Source organism: Sander vitreus, chromosome 8 (assembly GCF_031162955.1).
Source record: "Sander vitreus isolate 19-12246 chromosome 8, sanVit1, whole genome shotgun sequence".
Classification (NCBI taxonomy): domain Eukaryota; kingdom Metazoa; phylum Chordata; class Actinopteri; order Perciformes; family Percidae; genus Sander; species Sander vitreus.
Genome location: NC_135862.1, coordinates 18,814,321 through 18,831,688, shown reverse-complemented (window position 1 = coordinate 18,831,688; position 17,368 = coordinate 18,814,321). Strand labels below are relative to the sequence as shown.

The 17,368-nt window shown below is 38.3% G+C and overlaps 1 protein-coding gene across 1 annotated transcript; it reads left to right on the top strand.

The window, feature by feature from the left end:
• The first annotated feature begins 4,711 nt into the window (after nt 1-4,711).
• LOC144522337 (neuroepithelial cell-transforming gene 1 protein-like) lies at nt 4,712-14,202 on the top strand. The gene is made up of 12 exons (XM_078257338.1): nt 4,712-4,998; nt 7,133-7,199; nt 7,447-7,506; nt 8,124-8,231; nt 8,335-8,505; nt 8,612-8,674; nt 9,318-9,414; nt 9,510-9,586; nt 9,682-9,939; nt 10,077-10,247; nt 10,350-10,536; nt 12,961-14,202. Exons 1-12 carry the CDS (start codon nt 4,853-4,855, stop codon nt 13,290-13,292), a joined length of 1,737 nt encoding a protein of 578 aa, XP_078113464.1. The 5' UTR covers nt 4,712-4,852; the 3' UTR covers nt 13,293-14,202.
• Nucleotides 14,203-17,368: the final 3,166 nt, after the last annotated feature.

Sequence of the window (17,368 nt, the reverse complement as noted above, 5' to 3'; positions counted from 1 at the left end):
TGCAATGAAAAGCTTGCTTTGCTAGTCTTCCTTACACAACAAATAAAAAAGTAATAAATTTATGCTCTTGAAAAAGAGATTAAAAAAAAATGGAGATAAGAAAATGGATAAAGTGCACTGTGCCTAGACAGCTCTGTATGTCGTGTGAGTCCAGGAGTTTAGGAAGGGAAGAAAGAGTGTGTGGGGGGGATATTGCAGTGTTCAGGAGTGTGTGGGTCCTCCTGATGACCCTGGTGATGTACATGTCCTGTAGTGATGGGAAGGCTGCTCCACAGATGAGTTGGTGCAGTTTTTATAACACGTTGGAGAGCCTTCCTGTCCCGAGCAGTGCCGTCTCCATACCACACTGTGATGGAGCTGCTCATGACACTCTCCACTGTACATCTGTAGAAGTTGCTGAGGATTTTGGTTGACGTGCCAAATTTCCTCAGCCTCCTTAGGAAGTACAGTCTCTGCTGGGCTTTCTTAAGGAGCTGGTGGCAGTTGTGAGATCCTCGCTGATGTTTGTTCCGAGGAATTTAAAGGTTTTCACTCTCTCTACCTCTGTCCCCCCGATGTATAGTGATGTGTGCTGCACCTTCCTCCATCTCCTTGGATCGATCATCATCTCCTTGGTCTTTCTGTAGTATATCCATATTAGTGATAATTAAAACAACCTTATTTAATTTAATTACTTGACATATATAGTGACCTTTTACATCAATATGTGAGTATTACCTGTAAAGTTGTTTTTCAATGTGCCCACATCTGCTGAATGTACCGACCCATGTGAGAGCCAAATATCATTTCCCATCTGTGACCTCCAAAAATTAACCTCATTAGCTGTAGAATTAAGAAAAAGACTAAATCTGTTATATAATGCTTTGCGAACAAGAATAAGGCTTTGCGCTTCCTATTTTTCCTTAAACCCCTGGCATTAAGAGAGACAAAAGATAAAGACAGATTGAACTATGAATAGCTAGATAATAAGTCACAAGTAACTTACCACAAACTATTGCAAAGACACCGAGAACTGCACCATTTATAGTTATAAATATGTGAATATTAAAGCAAAAGCTATGTAACGTTAGCCCTTAAGCCTCTTTAGTAGGCTATAAATTACTATAACATTAGACCAAATCTTAAAAAATAAGTGTTCCACCCCTCCCCCCATGTATCATCAGCTAGCTTGCAACATTTTTACTATTGCAGCAGTCACTATAAAACGTTTGTATTGCTCTTTTGAAGTATTGGCCAAAACCAAAGAAATCTAACACATCAAATGAAAGACTATATGCTACAGTATCAAAGGCTTTATATGTCTATGAATGAATGAATCAAACTCATGATAGGTATTGTGAGATATTGTTTATGATGAATATTCCCATTAAAATTGTACCTAAAGATTCCTACACCAGCTGAGTGTTCCATGTGCTAACCAGATGTCGTCTCCCCACTGTGACCTCCAAAAATTACAGTCATTGGCTGTTGAGTGACATTCTTGAAAAAAACTAAATCTGTCTTATTTTTCTTTGAAAACAAAAACAAAGCCTTGCACTTTACAGTATTTTAATACTGTTGGCATTAATAGACATTAAAGACAAAGACATAGAACAATATCAGGTATAACCTGAAAACTGGAATAATACACAAGATTCTCTCTAAACACTTAGTTAGAAAGTTGTTGTAAACTCTGCAATAGAAAACCAAACCCCTAACAAAAGACCACGGGCATGTATGTAAATTCTGTAGAAATATTTTGAGAAATCTACCCCAAAAATAAAGCTATGTCCTTTGAGGAAAACTTTTAAAGACATTTCTTCTCCAAGTAGGCTACACAACGGCCATTGACCTGATTTTTAAAGTATAGCTACAAGAGCCATAAGTAACTTTGATTAGTTACCAAGCATACATCTTTTTACACAAAAAGGAAATACATTTAATTCTGTCTTTTTAACTTGTGCTTTTTATCTGTACCCTTCCTTTTTCTGTTCTACCCATCTTTTCTGAACGCTTAAACAGAAAATGATATTCAGCATTGAGAGCATTAAGTCTAAACTTGAAAACAAAAAGGCCTATAAAGCCATTTACAGATGACCCATATTCATGTCATCCAATCAGTGGAGAGTTGCTATACAGTACATGAATAAACTGAGATATGAGATGTTTTTATAATGCCATAAAGTATGTCACATTTGTTTAAATTACTGTACTCTCCTGCTTCCTTCACTAACTGGTTACAGCTGCTCTGCTGCTTCTTGTTAAATCTTTTTTTCCCTCTCTGTGTCTCCCATTGACTCATACTTTTATCACGAGTCCACTTTCATTGATAAATTCTGAACACTTTAGGCACTGTTGTTGTAACAACAACAACAATGTAACATTTCCTGAACATTGGCCAAATAACCGGCAATTGAGAGATGATGGTGAATGCAAAAATGTAGTGTAACAGTGGCAATAATACACAACATCTAGCTAAAGTTTGCTTACATACTGGTCATACCAGTCAAAGTTGGCTAAGCTACAGTGCGTTGATTGATGCGTTGATGAAGGAAGAACGAGGTTTTTCAAAAACTACAGAGTCACCTACTGGCATGCTTTTCATCCCATAACAAAAAAAATTAGTGATACAAAAAAAATTACATTACATGTTTATAAACAACTGAAATTAACTTTTTGTGGTAATAAAATTGTAAAATTACATTTAGGTGTTGTGTCCGTAATAAATCTCACAGAAATTGCAGAGATCTTCAACAGGGGCTCTGGGACCCTTAGGGGGTCCTCAGAGTCAACGCAGGGGGGCTTCTAAATTATTGTTAATATTTGAAAGTTTAAAAAAAAAAAGTAAAATGTCTTACTTTGTTTGTTTGTATTATTAGCAAATATAAATTCCCATTGATGATAGGCTTACCGGCCTATGGGTTAAGTAGTAACTAAGACAGCCATCCACAGATACAGTATATCCTAAGGATTCACTGTGCCACATGTATGTTTAACATTAAAAGATGATTTATAAAAAGCATGCTGACAATTATTATTTTAATAGCTTAGTATTCTATGCACTAAAAAGGTATGTATGAAGGCATTAGGCCACCCTGCACTTTATTGTAGGTCCAGTTTAATATGCAACTTCATTTTTTACAATATTAGTAGTTGGGGGTCCCTGCTCCATCTCTCTTTCAGTTAAGGGGTCCTTGGTTTAAAAAATTGAAGAACCCTGGTCTAATGTATTGTAGTGGGTATACTGTACTGTGTGGACCTATATATATGGGCCAGGATGGGCCTTGGGGGGGGGGGGCATTTCATAGTGGGAGGTCTGGGTGTCCTTCCCCAGGAAATGTTTGAGCGTGAAAGACTGCATTTTCTACATTCTGACACACTTTTATGCAGCAATTTACGGTGGAAATACCTGTATTCAGTAGCCGATGCCAGCGGAACTTAGCCCCGCCCACAACATTCGAGGTCGGGAAGTTCACATTCTGACTAGAATCTGAGTATGACCACGTCAGGCTATTTATTCAGCCTATGCAAAGAAAAAAAACACAGATGACAATCCAAAATATATCAAAATTATAATGGAAAGTATGTTGTTACGTGCCATTGCGCATTTTTAAGTGGGTATATGGAAATCCTGGAGCTTTCTTAGTGGGTATAATAGGCCTATACCACGTAGACTACACCACTGCCTCTCCACCCTTACTTCATGAAGACACAACAGCAGTGATGTCAGGCACCATATTTCATGTGACTGACAGGTATGTTGATTAAAGTGGAATGGATGGCCGCACTGAGGTGATGATGTGCTCATGAAGGACAGAGCTGTAGGGTCCGAGGAGCTCAGCTCCTGACTGATGGTCGGGTCGTCCTATAGGGCACGGTCAGACAGGCTCCCTGAGTACCTAGATCAAATCCTGATCCTTACACGGAGGTAACAAAAAGATGTACATCACCATTCTTACCTTAAGATGATATGTTATTGTAATGAAAATCATCCAGTATTATATATCAAAAGCAATATGCATAATATGAAAAAAGCTACACGCAAGCATCCAAAAAGTTGGTCTGTAAAATGTCAGGAAATAGTAAATAATGCCCATCACAAGTTCAAGGTGAACTTGACCAGAGGAATGCTTGGCATTTTGCTCAATAAATGCCTTTATTGATTATAATTTTTCTGTTGATCAACAAATTAATTAATATAATTAGTTATTTCAGCACTACTGCATACTCTCTGTCTTGAGAAAATTTACACATTGTTTTGGAAGTTATTGAAACAGAAATTTTACTTTTACATGGCCAATATCACTTCCATTTGTTTGTTTGCGAAATTATTTGTGGCAAGAAAATAAGAACATATGACCTAGAGATTAAATTGGCTTCATTAATATCAATCTGATGGAAAAAATGTATATGACAAAAAAAAGTATTTGTCAATTACAAGTGGGAAATATTTATATATTTCTCCCCAGTTTACACACTGAATTGATAGTATATGTTTTATGCAATCCACTGTTGTTTATTATTATTAGTAGTAGTAGTATTAGGCTATTATTATTTATAAAATTATAAATTTACGGTTGGCTTGTTTTCCATTATCCCCCGTTGGAAAGAAACATAATTAATGATACATTCAAGGTCCTTCTTCGTCTCCCTTGCCCCTCCCACCTCATGGCTCTGAGCCCTCTTCTGATTGGTCCATTTCCAAAGATCCGCCATATTCAAACTTCCGTCGTAGTGTGTGTTCTGTTGTCATCGATCGTTTGCTTTCTTTGCTACATCGGGCCAGTTTTCATACGTCTGGAATTTGTCTTTTATTCGCTTAGCCATAACTACGTCCCTGTATAACTGATCTCAAAACGAAGCCTCCTGCAAAATGGAAGAAAATGAAGAAGTTGGTGGAAGGACGATGGGAAAGAAAAAGCAGAAACTTCGTAGGATGTCATCGAGGACGTCCACCACCAGTGTCATCAGCGCTGCAGAGCCTTCTCCACAAACACTCCGGAGAAAAGACTCCAAGAAGTAAGTATATCACGTCACATACATTTGATATCATAATATGTAATTGTTTATTTGGAAGCTTTGTTTGTAATGTTATACGACTTAAGCACATTTCGAGCTAACGTTATCGGGTTAGCCGACTGTGACGGGCTGTTGTTGTAACCTAACTGGCAAAGGTTGCTTTCAAGTACACCTCGGATGCCATATTTTCGGAGGTTGTCACCACTATTTGCCATGCTTGTATGATGTAACTAAAAAATACAGAAACTAAATGTATGTTATTATAACATAATGCATGTTATTATAACATAATACACGTCTGTATTAGCTGTCTGACTATTTTTAGAATCAAACAGAAAATCCACATCATAACCACCATAATAGCCACAGTGGCTCAATTTATTAGTGAAAACATGTAATAACTAAGTTAACGTTACAGTTAAAACTAAGAATCAATTGTGGCTGCAATAAATTATAATTTATTAACCTCAATTATTGATTAAACGATGGATTAATAAAGTCGATTTTGAGTAATTATTTACTAAAATTTTAATATTTAAAAATGCCCATCACAACTTGTGAAAGCCCAAAAAAGATGTCTTCATGTTTGACAAACAGTCTAAAACCTAAATATATTCCATTTACAATGATGTGAAATAGAAAAAATAAACAAACGATCACAATTTAAAAGATAGAACCAGCAAATCTTGCATTGTAAATGCGGCACTATTGCATAATAAATTACTAATAGATGAATTGACTAATCTCTAGAATCAGTGGTAGTTAGTTAGACGCATTAATAAGTTACATCAGCATACTAATAATATCGGCGGATATCATTATCAGTTTGATGCTGCTGGCTAACGCTGAAGTTGGTATTTTCATGATTTCTCTGCCTGTATTGTATGCATGTTATGGTTGACACACAGTGCGATTAGAAAGGCATGTCTGCATAGTTAAACCTAGGCATGGGCCGGTATGATAACCTTCAGCAAAAATATCACGGTTTCACGGTATTACGGTATTGCAATTACAGCTATAAATGTATTATTTTTGAAATGTCTGGGTAAAAAAACCAACTTTTTTTTTTTCATTGAACACAGTGTATTTTATTTTGAAACACACTGCACACTGGCAGGGAGAGGGATTTATACACTGCACTTTCTGTCCTAGACTCATAAAAAACAGCTCATACCTGAGGAATAGTATGACAGAACATTTTAGCGGTTTTGAAACCGTGACTTTTTTAAACTGCGGTATACCTTGAAACCGGTAACCGGCCCATGCCTAGTTAAACTTGTTAACTGCACCTATGTTTGTTCTTCCAGACTGCAGATAGGGTTGAGAAACTACTCAATATTTGTGTTGGCTTCAAATATATTGCTACATTCCCAAAATGTAGTAACTTATAATTGCAAAGTGCCAAAAATAATAATAGAATATTTTAATCTACATGATTAGTAGTTTGTAATTATTACTCTGTCTACAAGTTGACATGCTTTTTGCCCCCTACAAATCACATCTCAAGGACTTGGCTTGCAGATAAATGCAACTTTACCAGTTATTTTGTATTACTTTCTTTGATCTTTCACTCCCCAGTTTATAATTCTGTTAATTCCAAAATGACTTGAATGATTACAAGGAGTAGGTTGTGTAGCTGTTTGTTCAGCTGACCTTGGCCTTGACAGCACCCTCAGGGTGTCATTCACTACGAAGAAGACTTTCTGTAGCTGTCTTGTTTTGTCACGATAACTGACTTTTATTCTGCCGCAGCAGAGAGCAGTCCAGCTCCTCCTTATATGGTTTTAAATATTAACATCCCTCAGTCGCCATCCACAACGTTTGACATATTTGAAACATAACAGTGGCTGGAGCAAAAACAGCACGTTATAGGCATCCATCATATTAACAGAGATGAAATGCATCCCTATGAAAAGACTCATTCTCTTCAGTCGTGTTTGTGTGCCTCGACCTACTGTTTGTGGTGTGTTTCAGCCGCCAACGTCTGCACGTATAATCAGAGTCTGTACATCTTTATCAATAGTAGACAAAGAAACGTCCTCAGCAGAGTAGTAGACAGTCACTCTGCAATAAAGTAGATATAAACTTTTTGTCATTGTGCTTGACCATTGCTTATTTGTCTAATTTCCTGTAGACCGCCACTGCAGAGAGGCAGCTCCTTCACTTTTCTCACTCCTGGGACTCCGTGGGACTTCAGTCTAGTGAGTTAATGTTGAAAACACAACACCATGATGTTAGATTGCAGTGGTCATGTCCTCGCACCTATGATCTGTTGAAGCCATACGTGACCGTTTATTCATATCTTCTATATGTATCAGTAATACGTGGAAGTATTTCAGGCTGCAATCCTTTTACATGTAGTATCTTAGAGATGTTGCTGCAAATCTGTTGTTTGAATTTTCGTTAGACTTGTCAAAGTAACAAGTTTGTATTCTTATGTTGGCACAGAAGAGAAAGCGCAAAGAGAAGGAGGATGACACAGTCAGTCTGTCCAGCTTCGATCTCAAGGTGAGAGTCAGGGCAGCTTCCCGTCTGTTCGTTGGGTGCAAGTCTAGTGTTGCACCCTCGAACGTGTCCTCACAACAAACTTTAATCCTTCTGCATGATTCAGGTACTTGCCACAGACAGCACGACGGCTCTTGTGTGTGTTATGAGCTCAGGATAATCCCCGTATTAGACTGGTATGAGTGTCTGAGGAAATTATAATGATGACAGAAAATCTGAACCACATTGTTCCTCAGCATAATCAGTCTCTTGACTCTGTGAAAGTGGTTTAATACACTTCCTATACAACCTCAACAACTTACATTTTAGTACCATAACATTAAACTTTAATATTTGAGAGTGGAGTAAAACAAGTGCATTTATCCTGACACTTTTAGAGTGGTTTCAGTATCATTATAAACGGCACCAAATGAAAGCATTTCTTTATAATATATCAAAAAAGGTATTCTAAGTAATAAAGGGGAAAAAGTAGAAGTGACAGAAATAGGACATCAGCATTTTTTAATCAGGTGTTAAACAAAATGAGTTGGTAAAGGTTTTACAATGTGTAATTGAGAGCCTTGTATGAAACAATAGCCTGTTAATAGTCGAGTTAAACAATTTATTTTCTGGATTCCCAGGAACCCAGTAACAAGCGTGTCCGACCTCTGGCCAAAGTTTCATCTCTAGTCAACTTGATATCTCCTTCAAAGAATGGAGCAGTGCGGCGCTTTGGCCAGACCATCCAGGTAAATGCCATACTCTTGTGACACTCTACACATTTACTGTGTAGAAATTTAAATGAGTAGAGAGCTATTGTTTGACTGTAAAAAAAGTATATATTTTCCCCAGTCAATGTCATTACGTGGTGGTGACAACAAGTCACCAGGGATGTCCCTCAAAGTCGGCAGCAAGACAGCAGGTCCCACTCCCACTAAACGCAGAAACAGCACGCTGTGGTCGGAGACGCTGGACGTCCATCAGAAGAGCGCGTTCTCCACCAAAGAGATCAAGAGACAAGAGGTTTTTTGTAGTTTAGTCTTTTTAAAGCACAGCCCAGTCATCTTGAAAGTACAGAGAGCAGAACAAGTGACCTCTCCTGCTGTGATTTCTGTTGTTTCTTCTTCAGGCAATTCATGAGCTTTACAGGGGAGAGCAGGATCTCATAGAAGATCTTCAACTTGCACGAAAGGTCAGAAAATCTTTATTTAAAATAGGGATGCACCGAATCCAGATTTTTGGGCTTCGGCCAAATACCAAATCAAATGGTTAAGATTCTGCCGAATACCGAATCCTACTCCCATCCTCAGTCCATTAACACAGTAAACACATTAAGTAAACGACGTTGCACAACTCGTATTCTTTCGAATGTTTCATACGCAAATGTTTGAACAGCGGCAATGTTGTGTATTGTTTAGGGTCCTTGCCACCACGAGACAAATCGGCATTGCAAATTGAACATGTAGCTCGACTTGAATCGCCTTCTTTTGACTGAAAGTACTGCCAAACAACACTTTTTCTGCTCCCGAGTTCCATTTTCACTTTCTCACAGCCTACTGCATTGGCTCCAAGTACGTAAACACCTTCCCGTAATCAACGGCGGCGTCATTACGACGACCAGCGTAGCGCGCGTAGTGCAAGCTTAGGGTTCGGTGGAACAAAAATTCTACGGTTCGGCAGAAACCAAACCCCGTCAAAAAGTCCAATATTTGGCCGAATCCTGGATTCGGTGCATCCCTGATTTAAAATTCTACAAAGTAAAAAAATCTAAACATTTATGCTTCCTTTTTTGTAAACTTTTTTTGTGCTCACACTGCTGCTTTTCTCACATTTAGGCATACCATGATCCAATGCTAAAACTCTCCATCATGACAGAGGAGGAACTAGCTCACATATTTGGGGACCTGGATGCATACATCCCCTTACATGAGGGTAAATTACCACTAACCATTCTTGGGCTTTAACTGCTTTAATTGATGCCTTACTGCCGTCTGACCTGTGTGTGCGCCTTTTTATTTTATTTGCAGACTTATTGATGAAACTGACGGAGGGAACTGGCCCCGATGGAACAGTAGCTCAGATTGGACAGATAGTTATAGACTGGGTATGTGTTGATTTTTACCCTACACCCATTATCTTCAGATAATGTGATCAATTTCGACATGTAAAAAGATTGTAACTGTTATTGTATCTTCTCAGCTGCCTGGTCTGAACGCTTACAAAGGCTACTGCAGCAATCAGCTTGCAGCCAAAGCCCTGCTGGACCAGAAAAAGCTGGACAGGCGGGTCCAGGACTTCCTGCAGCGTTGCCTAGAGTCGCCCTTCAGCAGAAAGCTGGACCTCTGGAGCTTCCTCGACATCCCACGGTCACGCCTGGTGAAATACCCGCTCCTGCTGCGAGAGATCCTCAGACACACTCCTCCTGATCACCCAGATGTTACCAGTCTGGAGAGAGCTGTATGTTATCCACATGAGAGTGTTGTTTCTTATGTTGAATCTGATAAATAACATATTATGCCAATATTTTCACTGATTATTTAAGCTTGTGTGTTTTGCTAAATAGCCAACCGATTGGTCTTTCTTTAACTATCCAGATCACTATAATCCAGGAGATTCTGTCTGATATCAACGTGAGAAAAGGGGAGTCTGAATGCCAGTATTATATAGACAAACTGGAGTATTTGGATGATAAGCAGCGGGACCCTCTCATAGATAACTGTAAGACTCTACTTTGTCACGGCGAGCTGCGGAACAAGAGTGGCTCGGTGAGAATTAGGATTACTCTCCTTATTTTTTACCATCCACATACGTGTAGTTTGTCTTGTATTCACATATGTTTCATTCTCTATTAATGTGTTTCTTCACAGAGGCTGCATGTGTTCCTCTTCTCTGAGCTCCTGGTTCTGACCCGACCGGTGACCCGGAACGACAGGAGCTGCTTCCAGGTGTATCGACAGCCCATCCCAGTTCTGGACTTGGCTCTAGAGGACCTGCAGGATGGAGAGATCCGCATGGGGGGGTCCTTCAGAGGGGCTTTCACCAATGGAGAGAAAGGTGGGTTGAGTTCAACTCCACCTGCTGGCAGAGCTCGGCTGAGGCATTTTGTGTCACTCATTATTGACAGGGATTTTTAAGTGTTTGGTTATTTCATTTATCCAGCAAAAATGCTCATTTCAGATGTGAAGATTTGCAGCTTTTCTCTCATTAATATCATAAAGAATTTGATATTTTGGACTGTTGGTCAGACAAACCAATTTGAAGACATCACCTTAGGCTCTGGGAAAATGTTCTGACTTTTTAAAGACTAAAGGATGAATAGATAATTCACAGATGAATCTATAATATAAACAGTATTCAGGTGCTGCCTCAATGTGGAAGTAGGATATCATTATCACTTTGTGTCCTACACACTCTTTGGATTTTCTGTGTTTTTCAAAGTAGCGCTTGATACCTCGTTACTCTCTGAACATGACCTGAGCTGTGAGTGGATTTAATCAATCATTTGTGCTCTGTATTTTGTCTGTTGTTTTTAACTTTTTAAAACAGTGTAATATAAACTCTCCGTTCTCAGCATGGCAACCACGCAAACTCTTTTTTTGTGTGTTTATAACATATAGCTTAATTTTTTTTGCTTTGCACACCTTTATTCAAGTCACAGTATCTCTATTTATTTGTCACATGCACATCACAGGACTTTCAGTGAAATGTAAAGTGACAAGCATCACAAGACAAAATTAGGGATAGACTGATTATTAGCCCTGGCCGATTATCAGGCCGTTTTTTGGCAGTTTCGCAAATTATTTGTATCAGCATTTTATTTGCTTGATAACTGAAGTTAATTAATTAAAAAAGTGTGTTACTTTGGCTCTGCTACAGCTCTGTGTCTGTCCCTCTGCTTCAGTTTCACTCACCACTGAGTCTGACTTAAAGATTCCGGCACAAAACAAACCTAGGGGTTATTTACAGATGTGTACCCACTTGGTCGCTCTCTGGGACATGTTTTCATGCTAATCAAATGTGTTTGTAGCTTGAAAGAAGCTAGCGTGGACCGCTGATTAGCTTACAGCGCTAGTATTCGGGGCATAGGGAAAGTAAAAACAAATCGCTATTTATACCACTAAAAAGGCTCAAAATATCACCACACTTTAACGGTAGCATAATGAGGGTCCCTAAATGTTAACCGAAGCATTGAGTACATTGTAAGTGTACAGCCAGTTTATTAAAAAGATAGTTTAGAAAGACAGTAGCTCCCAAGACGGCGGCCGCCTGTATATGAGAACGCGACTGTCTTTATAATCTATCTTTTTAATAAACTGTCTGTACACTTAAAAAGTTCTCAATGCCCTCATTATGCTACTGTTGAAGTTTGGTAATATTTTGAGCTTTTTTAGTGGTATAAATAGCGATTTGTTTTTACTTTCCCTGTGCCCCGAATACTAGCGTTGTAAGCTAATCAGTGGTCCGCGCTAGCTTGTGTCCTTTAATGTCCCGCCCACAACACTATCTGACTATCTTTTACTGTGTATTATGTTGAAAGTTTGTAATTTATTAAATAATTGCTCAAAGCACACAAAGTTTTTAGTTGGAGTTCTTAACATTCTAAAATCTTAATTTTGACTTAAAGATTTTCATTTTCATTGTAAATGCATATTGGTTCCAAATATTAGTTATCGGTTTTATTTAATACTAATCGGTATCGATCAATCCCTAGACAAAATGCACATTGTAAAAGGGCTGTTTTTTTGCTCATAAAGATGAGGCATGAACAAAAGGTATAAACAATGTGCCAAGGAAGATGGGCTACACTATGTTAACTTAAATTTACTGTTAAACCTCCATTAACTAATCTTTATGGCCACTTGTGGGCAGCAGAACCGAGCTGTCAACACAAAACTGACATATGGCAATCTAGTTAGCAAACAGTTGCTTATTTACACATCTAGCAGATACGGAGCGACATTATGATTCATTTAGAGTCGTGTTTCTGGCCACCTGTCGAATGTTAGTCAAATATTCAATCTCTTTTAGCTTTGTTTTAGTCTCCACTCCTGAATAAAATATCTGACTTTAGTAGCTAAATGTTCCACTTTGTTTCTCTAGCTAGTCGCTAACTCTGTCTGTGTGTCAGTCATTTGGTGCTAGACAGGTGTTTATCAGAGTTTTTTGGTCGGGGGACAAAAACGCTTCATAAAATGCGGACTCTGATGATAAATCTCTGTTGGTTCATCACTACAAGAGTCACTTTAGACATTATACATACATTCATATTATCCAGACACAAAGTATATGTACAGTAATTTGGGTGGAGTAGAGGAGTTAGAGTAGTGAGCGGGTTCTCTAGCTGCAGGATCAGTTTGTAGTTTTGAAGACATGAGGAAAGAAGTAGTAAAAGTACCATTACACTACCATGTTTGTATCCCAGACTTTGCTGCCTGCTGTCCAGTTAACTGTATTTCTTTCCTTTCTGTGTCGCTCTAGCTAAGAATGTTTTCCGTGTGAGCTCTCTGGATCCTTCCCATGGTCAGTCACACACCCTGCATGTCAATGATGTCTACCACAAGCAGCAGTGGCTCAACTGTCTACGCACTGCAATGGCCCAACAACAGGGGGCTCCACCCAGAGTTCAGCAGGGAGAAGCCGTCAGAGCCAAGCGTCGCTCCTCCACTGTCTCAGCCACCATCTCGGATGAGGAGACAAACGAGAACTGTCCGCCTGTCTATGGCCCTAAACTCAGGCCTCAGACACTCTCCAAAACCAGACTGGACCAGAAGTCACAAGGCTCACTAAAGAGGAAGGAGTCTGGAGTGTAGACTTTTAACCCAGCACACGGGTTTCTCTGTCGATGAATTTTCATGCAACCACTGTTTTTATGCTTTTGCTTTGTCTTTGTAGCTGCACTGAAGATCTTTCCAATCACTTCCGTCCAAATGTATTGTCAAATTTTAATCTTTAAAAAGTGTAATTAGTTTACAAAAAAAGTGATGTGTCAGTGTGACTGAATGTATGTTTACACCAGCATGTGTGTGGAATTAGGGTTTTATGTGTCTACCTATGTGTAAACAACTTTTATTACATTTAAACATAAAATTAGCTTCAACGTTCATTCCGGTGTCGACACTTTTAAACTTTCTTTGTTTTTTTGCTGCAATCAAAATGTCAGTGGATCTATATTATAGGCAGCATGTGTGTAATTGTCAGTTATTTGTGTCAAGATAAGGGATCAAGAAACTGAGAAACTGTGATGACCTCAGCTGTGTGCAGGAAGCCATTGAGACGAGTCTAAAAATGTTTGAGATTAGATGTAAAATAATGAGCAGAACATGAGTAAGAACACTGACCATGAATATGATAACACCTTTCCTGGGGAGGGATCTAATGAGTCTAGATGTATTCAGTGAAATGTTGTTAAACAAAAAAAGATAAAACATGTAGTTTGTTAGGAGCCCTAAGTATGATTGACTGTTAGATTATATGTTACAACACACCAACATCCTCTCGGTTGTACTTGGTCACTTCCTTTTTACTGTTTTACGGAGCTGTTCAACAGTGTGTTGCAACATTTGTCTGGCAAACAGAAGCTGAGGGAAACTCTGAAGTGTGTTGAAATCCTACATATTGTATTGTAGTTTTGTTACTTTTCAGTTCAGAATTAAACAATTGTAAAGGCCATTTGATATAATGTCTTGAAATATTAAAAACCCAATGTAAAAAGAAGCATCATTTTTCTACCTTCTCACTGTATAATTCTTATCAAATGCTGACTGCTTGATGAAACCTGTTGATATACAGTTAGGTTTGGAAATATTTGGACAGTGACTCAATTTTCATAATTTTGGACCTGTGCGCTAAAACAATGGATTTGAAAAGAAATCATCGAGATGGAATTGTAGTGTAGACTTTCAGCTTTATTTTACATCAAAATTGGAGGAAGGGTTTAGGAATTACACACCTTTTCATACATAGTCCCCTTATTTCAAGGGACCTAAAGTAATTGGACAAATTAATATAATCACAAATAAAATGTTCATTCTTAATACTTTGTTGAGAATCCTTTGCAGGCGATGACTGCCTGAGTTCTGGAACCCATAGACATCACCAAATGTTGGGTTTCCTCCTTTGTGATGCTTTGCCAGGTCTTGACTGCAGCTGTCTTAAGCTGTTGTTTGTTTGCAGGTCTTTCTGCCTTAAGTTTTGTCTTAAGCAAGTGGAATGCATGCTTGATCGAATTGAGATCAGGTGATTGACTCGGCCATTGTAGAATATTCCACTTCTTTGCCTTGAAAAACTCCTTGGTTGCTTTTGCAGTATGTTTTGGGTCATTGTCCATCTGTACTGTGAAGCGCCGTCCAATCAACTTTGTTGAATTGGCTGAATATGAACAGACAGAATGTTCCTATTCAGAATTCATGAGGCTGCTTCCATCTTCTGTCATATCATCAATAAACACTAGTGACCCAGTGCCACTGGAAGCCATGCACGCCTGCCCGTGCCATTACACTGCCTCCACCATGTTTTATAGATGACGTGGTGTGCTTCGGATCAAGAGCCGTCCCAAGCCTTCTCCATACTCTTCTCTATGTATGAAAATGTTTGCAATTCCTAAACCCTTCCTCCAATTTTGATGTAAAAACCAATATCAAATATGTTGACTTTGAATACTGAAGAAGGGGCTACGAAATGATTTGCATTGAGTTTACGTATTTGCAAAGCTAGATTTACATGTAAGTAAACTGAATGTCTGGCTGTTCCATTTACTACTCCCTTTCATCCTGATGCATGATGGTCCTGCCACAACCCCAGCTGCACGCCAAATCATTCCCATGTGACTGTAGGGGCCTCTCTCACAGTGTCAGCTGCTAAACCTGTAGTATTTATAGCTTGTGGTGAGCCATCAACACTTAACATCTTCCTCAAAATGTATTTTTATTTTTCTTTAAGTAAGACACTGTTGGATGTGCAGTTTACTGCTGCCAATGCAGTATTTCTGGTAGGGTTATAAAGGCAACCATTCATGTAAAAGCACCCGGCATTTGTTTATCCATTAATTCGTCGATGCCCTCAGTTATTTTTGTTAAGCAGTATCTCAGTGGTTCCCCAAGAAAATAAATCTCCTGCTGTCCTTGATGCCTTTGTCGTACAAACCTAGAGGTGATTGATATTACTAGCTGGTTCAGGTTGTATCAAATGACAACAAGCTTAGTGAAGTGAAAATGATGAAATGATTTTCAACACCTTCAAAGAATGTGGCTGTCATTCTTTTCACCAATCTTTATCAGCTACACATTTAACTTGTGAACTGTATAAGAAAACGGTAACCTCTCAGACCTAATGTAAGTAATCTTTTTTGGGCTTCTTTCCAGCATTTCCTACCACACTTATAAATACCTCTTTTTCTAGGCTTCTTTACTGACCTACTTACTACTATCTGGTTAATCTTATCTTTAGAGTTAGTTTGCACAAGTCCTGCCACAGTTTCTGCTGTTGGAAAATATGCTGTATGTGTTTGCTCCAATTGAGCCCTTGGCTATTGCCATTAGGAGTAATCAGAATATTACCGGCATTAAAATAAATGAGATTGACAACAATCTCATTGGCTTATTCGCGGATGATATTGTGATTTTTTTATCCCACTTAGAACAGTCACTACATCACTTGTTTAATACCATTACTTCTTTTAGTAAGCTTTCCGGTTACAAAATTAATGAAAACAAATCTGCTATTCTTTTCCTTAAGCATTCTGAAAGAGTAAATCCCCCAGTTCAAACACCATTCAAAATAGTTAAGAGAGAGCTTCATTTATCTTGGTATTAGAATTACCCCTAAAATTGACGATTTAGTAGAGGCAAATTATAATCCAGTAATAAAGTCGGTTTCTGAATCTATTAATAGATGGTCCATGTTACCAATTTCCATGATAGGGCGTATCAATATACTTAAAATGAATGTTCTTCCGACATTTCTTTACCTCTTTCATTCCATTCCTCTAGGTCCTCCTATTCACTTTTTTCAAAGATGAAAAGCATGTTCTGTAATTTCATTTGGAACAACAGATGGGCTAGACTTCGCTTATCTTTGCTTTATCTCCCCTATGATAGAGGAGGCTTGAAACTCCCAAACCTTCAATAGTATTATTGGGCTGCCCAATTTACTGCCTCTTGTTGGTTCTCACAAGAAAGCCACGTTCCTGGATGAGTTTGGAAAGAAACATGACATCCCCTTTACCACTCAATTCATATTTATATTCAGCTAAATTAAAAGGATTAAAGACATTAACACAATCCCTTTGTTAAAAACTCGATTATGGTATGAGGTTCATAAACATGTGGTCTGGTGAGATACCTGTGTTATCTTAATTTAAACCATTCTGGGGTAACAGCGCTTTTACACCTGGCAAACACGATATGGGCTTCAAAATTTGGGCAAACAAAGGCCTAAATAAAATTGCAGATTTATTTAACAATAACATTCTTATGTCGTTTGAAGATTTGAGGCAAAAGTATGACATCCAACCAAAAAAAATGTTTTAAATACCTGCAGATAAGAAGCTATATATTTAAGATACAGAAATCTTTATCTCTACCTACTCTTAGCTGTATAGAAGAAATAGCAACAAATCAACACCCTAAGAGCAGATTGACGTCAAGTTTTTATGCAATAATCATGGATGGATCAAAGGTTTTCTCAGAGAGTAAGAGATTGGCATGGTGTGAGGATTTAAACTCTGCAATCTCAACTGAGGAATGGCAGAATATTTGCTTAAAATCTGAAACACAAACAATAAATAACCATTTTAAATTACTTCAGTATTAGTGGATAATGAGAACATATGTAACACCAACTCAGCTAAATGAATTCAGTCTCAATAATCCCGACACGTGCTACAAAT